Below are 12,605 nucleotides of genomic sequence, written 5' to 3' on the forward strand. Positions count from 1 at the left end.
TTTGTTTGATGTTCATACTTGAAGAGGTTTAAGGGTATTATGGTCAATCAAACTCCACATCACGAAACAATCAAACTCCCCCATCTCAACATACTAAATCTGCCAGAAACTATCATTAATTGCTCTTATATTTGGGGGCAATTATGATCCCATCACCAAATAATAGTTCAAAGAAATTAAGGAACATTATTGTTTAAGTGATAAATTTTGTAGTATGTTATTTTACATTATTTTTGAAAGTTTATGATCATTTATAACAATTGTTTATGGGACATTTTATGACTTGAGTCATGAATAGTTATATAGTTTTAATTTGGTAAAAGTTAAGGGTTGATCAAGTTCGTTGAGGACTCTAGTTAAATTTGACAATTTTATTGGACATTTATAAATAGTTTTTCAAACTATTTTATTACATTGTCTTATTTATTAGTTTTAGTTAAATTATTCAATAAATGTTGTCAAAGTAACATTTATTGTGTATAATTATTATTGATACAAAGAAGGCTACACACAAATGAAGACTTAGTTTGGCTTAATAACATTGTGTTTACAATAGTAGATTTTCAATAATTATAAAGTGGCATTATGTAAACTACTGTAGTCCAATGACAAACCGTTGTTTGTCAATAACTTATTATTAGTATTTGATCAATGTACCGGGTATATTGATTACAGTTAATTTTATGGTTTAAAGACCGGAAAATAATGTTGTGCTAGGTAACTTTAGATATACCTACATCATGATAAAATAAATTTTTTGTATGAGTATGTTTGTTTTTATATCTTTTGTTCATACAAGCATGTCTATTCAAGTGAAATAACATCTATACGATGAATTCATTTGATCAAAAGGAGTTTAGAAACCTTAAAACAAGGTTGAAATCAACACCATCTCACATAAGAAGGTTCAAAATCAAAATCCACCATAACAAAGGGTTCGAAGATTCAAAATGACACTTAGATTCAATTAAGCAATGTAGAAGTATACTGAAGCTGTATTGTTGATCTAATGATTAAAAGTAACTAGAATTTCATCTAAAATCTCCTAAACATCAAGTAATTTCGGGTTTAGGGAAATCCCCAGGCCCTAGGTCGAATTCCAGAAGAAAACGGCTAGAGATTATACCCTCTATTGTTTTAAATGATAATCCTAGCTTGAATCCTTCAAATACACTTCCAAATGACTTCAATATTCCTTCTTAGCTTAGGGCGTGTTTGAGAGTGATTTTGAAACTCCTTATTGGCTTTTTGGAAAAGTTAGGTATTCCTGACTTTTAAAAAAATCAAATTTTTGCCTAAAAAATTAGTCTTTACCAAACATCTTTTTAGCTTATTGGCTTTTTGAAAAATCAATAAATTAATAAGTCATTTTAAAAAACATTCACATATACCCCTTTAGAAATCTCCACACAACAACCATCCAACAATCTCCTTCAAAATGGAGAAGGGAGAAGGGAAAAGTGAAGGAAGGAAATGAGTGTTATGTTTTAAAGTTGAGTTTTGGCACTTAGAGTCCTTAAGTTTCACACTAATAACCCTAATTAACCTCTAAAACCTATTTTTTTCTATAAAAAATCAAACAAAATAAGTTTCTGAACACATTGGTCTCATCTATGCTAATACAAGGTTAAACCCAAATTTCATGAAATTGGCAAATCTAATCCTCCTGACTTAAATTTTCTATTAACCTTAAGTTTCATCTTCTAATCATATTGAACACTTTGATTTTTCAATTCTCTTTACCAAAAAAACAAAATTTCTATCCTAAAATACAGGTGTTATATATATATATATATATATATATATATATATATATATATATATATATATATATATATATATATATATATATATATATATATATATATATATCTGTGTGTGTGTGCATACAAAATTAACTATTTACAAATTGTTCGACGAGAAGTTCGTTTAATAAATAAACGAACGAAAACATGATTTTTTTGTTAGCTTAGTTAAATGACTGAACATGAATAATGGTCTTGTTCGTTTAGTTATCTTCGTAAATGTTCATTTATTATATTATATTATGTATTATTATACAACTAATTAAAGTGAAAGTGAAGCTTTTAAGAGTGGTTCAAGTTTTGCGACTTAGAGATTTTGTTAATGTCAGTACGATCAACATATTAGAAGTGTGGTTTACGATTCTTGATTTGAATGTTGATGTTCATTTATGTTTGCTCATTTATGATTGTTTTTGTGCATGCACTTATGTTCGTTTTTTTATCTTAACAAACATAAATTATTGAATACGAACAAAGTAATTCGTTAAATAAATAAACACGAACAAAAAAGTTTCGTTTATTTATCTGTTCATGTTCGTTCGTTTGTTCGGTTAACTTAAATAAACGAATACGAACAAGCCATTGTTTAGTTTGTTTATAACACTAATACATCTAATTTAGATTTATTTCAGTAAATAAGAAAATTATATATAATTATATCATGTTTAGTTATTTAATATAATATCAATTATAAAATATTTATAAAATATAAAGCTTATATAAACTGAAATTGGTAAGGCATATAAATATTTTTTCTAAAAAACTTTACCATATTGGAAACATGCTTTGTGGTTTGTTGAGTTCTTTTTTTTTCCCTATGCCGAGTATTGTAGAGGTGACATCGTGACCGGTTCAGTTTTCATAGTTTGAAATATTATTATAACATAGTAGTTTAATAAAACACTTTAATAAATAATTACATATTTATAATTGGTTTATATGCATGACAAAATTAGTTTTTGATACACGTTGACCTGAATCACTTTTTGTTAAAAGTTTTTGTAAATAATTACTGTGTTAGATAAGATTAAAAAAACATATGATTTGAATAATAATTAATTTAGTTATTAAAAAAATTCACTTTAAAGTTTGAACAATATCCAGGCGTTCAATCAGTTTCCATATATTTAAAATAGATAGATATTCTGGTTTTAGTGTTTTACCCATGCATATAACTGTTTAATGTAACAGACATTCAGACAAGTAAAGTATGGCTTATTAATAAGTAAATGATTCGAAATTATCACATCTACGTTTTGATAAAATATAGTTAAGAATAGTGAACCATGAATCGAATAAATCAGTATAATGGGAGAACTTCTCCCATTATATACGGAATTCTCCCAATCCAGTCAATAATTTGCGTATAGGATCCGGCTTAAAACGCACGGATACAGTGGAAGAAAGAGAGACCAACACGTCCAACTTTATTTGTAACACGACAATGGGAATATAATTATATAAAACACATGCAAATATAACAACACAAAGATTACATGGTTTGAATAATAAGTGCCCTATGTCTATTGCCACACTAATGAGTCTATTATTGAATTTCACTAACGCTTGAAAATCACTCCACCCCCCCCCCCCCCACACACACACACACAATAATATATATATATATATATATATATATATATATATATATATATATATATATATATATATATATAAATGTTCAAATGAGAACCACTAAAAGTTAAGAACCCTAAGAACCACTAATTTTAACTAATCAGATCTGGTTCTCATTTGAACATATATAGGTAAATGTTCAAATGAGAACCACTAAAAGTTAAGAACCCTAAAAACCACTAATTTTAACTAATCAGATCTGGTTCTCATTTCTCACAAACACAAAACATAAAGTTTTATAGCCACTTTCTTTCTTCTGTACTTCTCGCCGTGGATACCACCATCGGCCACCGTCGGTTATCAGCCCGACTACCACCTCCCTCCCCGTCGATGTCTCTCCCCTCTCCCTTCATTTATGGTTGTTTAGCTCTAGTTATTTCTCTCTGATCTGTATGAAAACCACCAGATGTCACACCCCCAAACCGGAGCGGCGGAAACGTCCGGGGGTGGATGACTTCATGTTCAAGTATCACAACACATGCATTATAGTAATCTAAGTACAACAACCATTGTATTAAAGAAATAATAGTTTTACATGTGTGTTCAATCATTGTATATTGACACCAAAATAGATTTAACAAAACAAAAGACGCAACTCTATACTGCTCTGTCTTCTCAAAAGCCAGGGAATGTACCTGTTTATTGGTTCCCTGAGAATACAAGTATTTTGAAAAAGAGAGTATCAACATTTAAGTTGAGTGAGTGCATAAGTATTTATGTTTAAAAATTTGCTATCTGATCCTTGAAAGAGAGAGTATGTTTATTGTTCCAGAAAATCCAATATTTTCTGATGTAACTGAAAAGTAGTTTTAATCCCATAAAACCGTTCTGTGTGGGTATTGTTGTACTATAAAATAGTGTAACTTAGTTTTAGTTCAATAAAACTATAAAGTAGTATAACATAGCTTTACTTCAATAAAACTATAAAATAATGTTTTCTGTATTGTTTATGTTTTCCAACTTTTGTAATTGTACTATTTGAAAATCCTGTAAAAGTGAGTATGCCGGGCTCCGCCAGCTGTAATTGTAAATTGTAATGTAATACTGAAATATTATTATTGTAAAACTAACACTTTGTATTCGTACTCTTTGGTTTAATTAATTATACTCTAATCGTATTTGTTCATATCTTTTTGGTGAGTTATTATAACCATATTATGACTAGCTGGCCTGATAAGACGATTTGTAGGCGTCAGAAATGTTAACGACATTTGTCACTCATAGGCATGCCTGCCCAACTGTAGCTAACAGTCTGAGTGCGAGATTGTCAATCCCGTATAGATCTATATACATTTGTCTCACTCTCTGTCTGGAGATTATGGTTATAATATCAGGACTTTAACTGTATTACCTAAATGAATAAGCAACTAAACATTGTCTCGCAAAAAGCATATTGATGATTACGTATATAACAAAAGATAAAAGGTCATTTTTAAACAAATGATAAACTCATAGTATGATCTTTCTCTAGTATTCTTGAATGTAAAGTATTTGTACAAGAGTAATCTGTTAAACTTTGTATAACTGGTTCGTGAAAATAGTTTGAGAGTTCCATAAATTATACCTATTATAATTTATATGTGTTTTCTGCTTGATATGTAATATTCATGAAAGTATCCCCTTTGCTCGACATGTTACAAAAGGGAATATGAATTTGATTGAATTAACTTTTATATTCATATACATATATAATATATATAATTAAAATTGAAACGACATTCGGACAAATAATTCTACCCTGAGCCCACATTTAAACAAGGAAAATGGAAATAAATCGAATTATCAGTCCTAAGTCCTTTAAATCTTATATATATATATATATATATATATATATATATATATATATATATATATATATATAAATATGATTTTGGAAAAATATAAATTAAAAAGAGTTTATAAAACATTTAAAGTCATTTTAAAAATATATATAAATCATTTATTTGTAAACACAATATTCTTGTGTTAGACTTGTATCCCCCCCTAAAACAGTGAAAAATAGTAAAAACGCAGGGGTATGAACTCACCTTGTGTGTGAGTTCTTGGTTGGTTTCGATGTGGTTGCGATGATTCCCGGTATAGAATACGTGTGATTAACCGTATCCTAATTATATTTTACACATAATTACATGTATAAATTAGATAACTAATCATTTAACAAGGTAAATTATATTAGTTCATATGTATTACTTACAATTAGTGAAGAAATTCCTGGGAAAGAAGTTTGAAAGTTCACTGGATATATGTGTTGATATTTGAGAGTAAATGAAGAACTAAGGCTTGAAGTTTTTGAGAGAGAATGAAGTCTTTACGTTTGATGAATGTGTAAATGATTTCATTTGTTCCTTAAGTATGAAGGATAGTCCTAAGGCGGTGAATGTAGTGTTTACGGATCTAATCTCATTGGGAAGTTAAATGGGATAAGAATTGAAGTGTTTACGCCCTAAAAAGAGCTTTGGTTTGTGTTCACGGTCACCTCTTGGCCATGAACACCATTTGTTCTTTATCTTCCATCCGTGAACACTTTGATCATTATCCCTTTAGACCGTGAACACAAAGATCCTTGGATCTTTGGACCGTGAACACCATTTGTTCACTTTATGAATCCGTAAACTCCTTTGATGCTTCTTACTTAGGCCGTAAACTCAATGTGGTGGGGTATTTTGTGTTTTAACTTTCATACTTTGACTTATCTTGACTTATATTGTGTTATAAATGTGTAGCTTTTAGTATAAGTGTTCATAAGTATGATAGCAAAGTATGTTTCCTTGGTATTTAGAGTTCTCATTGTGTAACATTCTGTTTATTAAATAAATAAATAGATAGAATTGATGAACGAATAGTCGCCCTAAATCCGTATTATTGAGTTGAGTGTTGGTTTTGGGGAGCCGAATGTTGTGATTTGGATTATTCGGGGGTTAACATGTCAATTCGAGACTTATTTTGTAAATATTTATGAAGGCAGGGGCTCCGTGGTAATTGTTGGGACTTAAGTTGAAAGGAAAAGAGAAGGGAAGGGCTGAATATGTCATAATTGAGAATTGGGGGTTAAAAAGCTAAATCCTGGATTAGTTTTGCAAAGATTGTCAAAGTGGAGGGCTGTTAGGTAAATATGGTACCTAAATTGTAATGGATTTTGATGCTGAGGGTTTAAATGGTAAATATTGGCCTTATTTTGAAAGAAAACGTCATGTGGAGGGACCAGTTTTGCCATTATGGCAACTAGTTTGGTGTGGAGACGGGTATTTAACTGCTGCATTGTTCTTCCTAACCCTAACCCTAACGTTAACTTCATCAGCCACCACCCACCCTTATGCCTCCCTCACCGGCGCCGCCACCACCCCGTTTCCGATCAGCCAACGACCACAACAACCTCCGGACATCCAACGTTCTCCTCCTTCTCCGTCTTCAGTCACCGCCATGTGGAGCCTCGTCCACCGTTCGACCCCATTGATATTCCGACCAACCAAGAACACGACGGACTATGGCCGCCGACAAAGTTTGCTGCTGAGAACCACTGCAAACCAGCCGCCGATACGTAGATTGCGAACGACAGGGTGCTACCGCTGCTGCGCCGCAACCGGTGAAGACTCAGTCGCCACTCCGTTGTAGCGCTGCTGTTCCGCCGCCGACGTTCTCCAAGCTGTTATGTTGCCATTGCTGCTTCAACGGGTGATTCTTGTTCCGATGACACCGCTATCACCACCTTTAGCCATCATTGATGTCGTTGCCGCCATGTTGCCCTTATCTGCCGCCACTAGCCACCGTGAAAGGTGGTTGTGTGTGTGCTTTGGTGCGTTTGTGTTTATTGCTGCAGTGAGAGGGTGTTGTGTGTGGGTGTTTACTTGGTCGGAAAAGCCACCACCACCACCGGCCACCACAAGGGTGGCTGTGTGTGTGTATTTAGCATTAGTGTGTGTGTGTGTGTTTATTTTGGAGATTGGCATTGTAAATTGTAACAAAAATAGAATAATGGAAAGAATGTCAAAACCGCCACTGGCCGCTGTGTCGGGTGGCGGTGTGCCTTGTTTGGATTGTGACTCGTTTGGAATGTTTGGACAAAGGGACTAAAACCCTAATGGGCCCAATAAAGCCCTAATTGACCTAAAAGCCCAAACATGTGACTAGTGGGCCTAATGGACCCTAATTGATAAAAAGACCTAGCTATTGGGCCTATTGGGCTAAGATGAGGTTGGAAACCCTAATTAGGGCTTAGAGAACCCTAATATTGGATTTATGGACTTTGGACTTATTGGGACCCACATTTGGGCCATTGGAATTGGACTATGTATTAAGCCCAATCACACCATATGATTTATCTAGTAGAGTGGTGGACTTAATGAATTAAGTCCTTAATGGGTTAAGTGAGAAACATTAACCCTAATTGTCATTTTATGTGAAACCCTAATTTCACTTGGGCTGTGAGTTGGGCCTTTCTATTGGGCTTTGGTGATTGGGATATTGATGGGCCATCCAGGAACAATCATATAAACTATAATAATTTAATGGGCTTTAGGGTAAGGCCCATGTGAAGGTTTGGGCCCAATTTGGAAAATTGGGTCATAGATGGGCCATAGCTTAGGCCTTTATGATTATGAGATATTGGGCCATTAGAAATGCCAAATGTTTGGACTGGACTAAATGGTTGGGCCTTTGAATGAGACCATGTAAAGGTTGGGCCCAATTTGGAAAATTGGGCTATATGTTGGGCTTTGGTCCATGGTTTGACTTTTGGGCCTTTGAATTGGGCCTTGGACTAAATAAGGTTGAGTTAGAGTAAAGTAGTCTTTTACCCCAAGTATGGAGTTGTGGTTATGCTTTGGAACCCAATTATTAATTGGATATTGTTTGGTGTTGACAGTTTGGGAATCTGCCATCCAACAGCTAGAGTTTTATTCGCGGGACTTCAGCAGTGCCAGGTGAGTCTCCTCACCATACCAATGGGTCTAAGGCACCAAGGCCGACCCATTCAGTTAGTTGTAGTGTTTACTGTAGATTCATTACTGATATGTTTGGTATGCATGTATATGTGGTATGCTAGTAATTATGAGGTATGCTATTGACTATGTGGTATGTGTTATGCTAGCTGTCTTTGTGATACTTGCATGGAAGACCATGGCGGGAGCCCATGATACCGGATGTAAGACCATGTGGAGAGCCCATGACTTTCCTATTAAAGACCATGGGGGAGCCCATGACACTTAGGTGTAAGACCATGGGGGGAGCCCATGACATCCTGGAGTAAGACCCTGGAGGGAGCCCACGACATCCGTATATGTTTATATGCATGGTTATGTGATTGATATGGTTTATCTAGCTGTTATAGCTAATGTGGATTATGTGGTTATGTAGATTGTGTGGGGTATGCTCTGGGGAACTCACTAAGCTTTGTGCTTACGGTTTACAGTTTTGGTTTCAGGTATCATCGATTTGGAAAAGGAGGGCCCGGATTGATCGCAGTGCACACACCTATGATTTCCGCAATGAATGATTTTGGGATAAACTCTGATAAATGTTTTACTTAATGATGATTTGAAATGTTTGAAATAAATGGTATCAATGTTTTAGCTATATTAAAAATGAAATTTTTCCTTGATTTTTGGGTCGTTACCCATTGTGTGATGGTTATGATATTAATTCACTTGCATACAATTGTAGCTTTGGCTTCTATTCGAATAAACTCAATTTACATTGATTTGAAATTAAGGGTTGTTACATTATCCCCCCGTTAGAGGGAATTTCGTTAATTCACTTGCATACAATTGGTTGGTGATGGTTGGGTGGTGGTAGGTGGTGATGGGGGTGGCGGGTGGTGGTTTTGGTGGTGATGAGTTATGTGGTCCAGGTACCTGTTTTTAAAACTAGAACCGCTTCGTAACTATCAGTTTAAGAAACAAAACCGATGTCACTGGTTACAATTTGTGTTCTTAAAAGTGGGAACCTTCAAGGGACCGTTTTGGACCTCCTGGTTCTTATTTTTTTTGTGTTCCCAAAACTGAGAACCTCAAAGAGATGATCCCGATTCTTATTTTTTGGAACTGTTATAGCGGAACCAATTTAATTTTTAGGTCGTGAGAAGTGGTGCCGACATTGTTGAGTGCTAACTCCTTCCAAACCAAAACTAGCAAAATCTTGTCAGGAGGAGAAAGACGCGGTGAACCGGTGACGAGCCAGATTCTTTTTTGCGTCTTGCCTAGAAGAAGGGTCGGTGTGCCCTTGGCAGTCCAGCTGCTTGCCACGCCACTCCTCACCGATAATATCAATGAATAATGTTTGCTATTATTCTAATATCGTTTCTATGATGATGTCAAATTGTCAAATCTATCATTATTTTCTTTGTGGTACAAGATGTCGAATTGTCAAGTCTCTCATTATTTTCATTGAGGTTTTGAAGATGTCAAATTGTCAAATATTGTCATTATTTTCTTTGTGGTTTTGATGCATGTCTAGTCCAACTTAATAGATTATAACTTTCCGTTTACCCACTCAAACTATATGTTTCATGGTGCTATTTACTTATGCATTATAATTTTTTTAATAAATTTGCAGCATATTATTTGACCATGTTTCTTGATTGTAATTTATCTGTGGATTATAATTTTTTTTTAACGGCAAATAAAAAAATAACAAAACCGGAAGCGGCAGTCCAGTAACGATACCAAAAGTTTAAGAATCAGTTAGACAGGTTCGTTTCCAACATTATAAGGCCGTAGTGTGTCATACATCGCCACAACATTTTTTCCCCCACCCCACAAGACAAGTGGATGTCATACCACACACAACACACACTCCAACGGTAAAAAAAAAAAATGGTGCGGTAAAGTCATCACCCGCTGTAAGGTTTTAGGCTGCAGTAAGGGGGGTCGGAGTTGTGTTCACCGCACACTGCGACGCCAAATCAGCAACTGCAATGTGCGGTAGAGGGTGCACCGACCAGTCTAAAACCAGTACTCCCGACCAAATTAACCAGGTACCTGTCTATGCTCACCCAACTTTGGGCGGTGATTTCCAATATATCCATCAAGGTGAAAGTTAGAATATTGGACCTGTTTTGATTTTTTTTCCCTAGATCCACACACCCGTATGCACAAATGCAGGTTAATATCCCAAATCGGTCTAGTTAATCCTTCATTTCCTAAAATTCAGAAAACTACAAAAAGAACAACATTTGAGTCGAAGAACGCATTGTAGAAAGAAATCAAGAACACTCTAACTGCCAACTAAAGATTACTCAAATATCTTTTCATAATTTATAAATACATTGGTCTTTAGAAAAAACATTTTTCTTGATGGCAGAATAATCCACCAGTAAACACCAAACCCCACTCAGATTTTATAAACTACAACGTCAAAAGTTTAAACTAAAGCAAAACAAAGAAAACTTTCCTATCTATAATATAATATGGGTATGGATTTAGTGTGAAGACTTAATTATAATCTAACGAAAGCTCGAACCTGGTGTGTAAATGGAAAGATCAGGCCATCCATTATCACCCTGATTGCAGCAGCTCGATTCTCCTCCTCCGTTTTCTTCGATTTGATTATTAGTTTGATGATTCACGCTCAAGAAATTACTCTCAAATTCTTCAGCAGTCGGGTTTCGAATCAAACCATCTTCATTGGATCCACCCACCAGATTGGGATTCAGACCATCCATTAATAACTTTGCGAACTGTCCACCAGGGCTCGACCCCAACAGCGAGCTGAAACTTACACCACCTCCTTCCATCTGGTCATTACCATACCCGTAAATCCCTGAAGCTTCTGGTTTCGGCTCGACTGGCGTTGGAGCCACCGCCACCGCCACCGCCACCGCCATCGTCGTCGCCATCGAATTTGAAGAAGAAGGAGAAGAATTGGTGCCGCGTTTGTTGGAGATGGAAGAACGCTTGTTTTTGCGAGTGCCGCCTCCGATGGGGATGTTGCGAAGAGTACCGCCTTTGGTCCAATATCGACGGCAGTTCTTACAGAAATGACGAGGCTGTGAGAGATTGTAGTTGTTGTAGTAACAAAATTTTGTGTTGCTCGAATCGCATCTAGGACATTTTAGATGCTCGTGCTCAGGGAATTTAGGGTTCATATTAATCGACGTCGGTGAATACATCGATGAACCGCCTCGTTGCATTTCGTTAACCTCAAAGTCGACCTCCTTCGATCAATTTCTTCTCTAAATCGAGCTAGTGACGGAGTTTAAACAGAGAAACGATCAACAGTGACAAAAAAAAGTACAGACTACAGATTCAAGCAACAGCACCAGCGTTCTTCATGATCTTCAAAGAAAAAAACTAAAAAAGAAGCTCATGATCTCCATGGATCTGTAGTTGGCCGACACAAAATAACAAAGAGAGATTTGAAAGAATGAAGAGACATGGATCGATCAGAATTCAGAAATGGTTGATGGGTAGGAATCAGTGATGATGAATGGAGATGGAGCAAAGTCTGCGTGAAAATGACGACCACCATTCAGCACTCCCTCCCACTCTCTGTTATCAAACAGTGGTCTCTTTCAACTTGGAATTCTTGTTGGGGAATTCTAAGCTTAGTCACATAATTTTCATTTCAAATAAAAACAAAGGAAAATTCCAAACTCCTTATTTTCAAAAATACATAATTTATTAAATATAATCATACATCATACGATACTTATAAAACTAGCATTTTCTCTTAAACCTCATTCATTTGCAACCCCCATATTTTAATGAATACCACTCAAAAGTCTCTTAATAATGATTAACAATTCAAATGTTTTATAACGTATATAATATATTTAATAAACAACTAATGGATACTCTACTATAAAAAGGTTAATCTTTTTTAGTAGATACATAAATACAAATCACATACAAAATTCACAAAGAAAACAAGTTTAAAGTTTTTTTGTGTTGGTTTGAGGGTTTTGAACAATTTTTCGAGCCATATTATTATGTTGAAGTTTTTAATTTGTAAGTTTGTTATATACTAATTCTTTTTTGTATCTTCTTGATTTAAGTATTCTTTTAAGAATATCATTGTATGTTGTATTTGAAATTTTAATGTAAATTAGATTAGATTCATGTTATCGATCATATGTTATGGAAGATGATATATATAATATTTAATTAACTATTGTATATATATGTGTATGTTCTTCAAAACAATAATTAATTAAAAATCATGGATATGTCA

The 12,605-nt window shown here is 34.7% G+C and overlaps 1 protein-coding gene across 2 annotated transcripts; it reads right to left on the reverse strand.

The window, feature by feature from the left end:
* Positions 1–10,105: 10,105 nt before the first annotated feature.
* On the reverse strand, positions 10,106–11,987 carry LOC145144689 (uncharacterized). Of its 2 annotated transcripts, XM_079074885.1 has the most exons (2): positions 10,896–11,987; positions 10,106–10,590 (listed from the first exon to the last, which is right to left on the reverse strand). In XM_079074885.1, the coding sequence occupies exons 1-2, from the start codon at positions 11,563–11,565 to the stop codon at positions 10,583–10,585; spliced, it is 678 nt and encodes a 225-aa protein (XP_078931011.1). In that variant the 5' UTR covers positions 11,566–11,987; the 3' UTR covers positions 10,106–10,582. The 2 variants fall into 2 exon arrangements, with proteins under 2 accessions (XP_078931011.1, XP_078931010.1); XM_079074884.1 differs by lacking the exon at positions 10,106–10,590 and having other exon boundaries at positions 10,655–11,986.
* Positions 11,988–12,605: the final 618 nt, after the last annotated feature.

Source organism: Lactuca virosa, chromosome 1 (assembly GCF_052849685.1).
Source record: "Lactuca virosa cultivar CGN04683 chromosome 1, Lactuca_virosa_CGN04683_v6, whole genome shotgun sequence".
Lineage (NCBI taxonomy): Eukaryota > Viridiplantae > Streptophyta > Magnoliopsida > Asterales > Asteraceae > Lactuca > Lactuca virosa.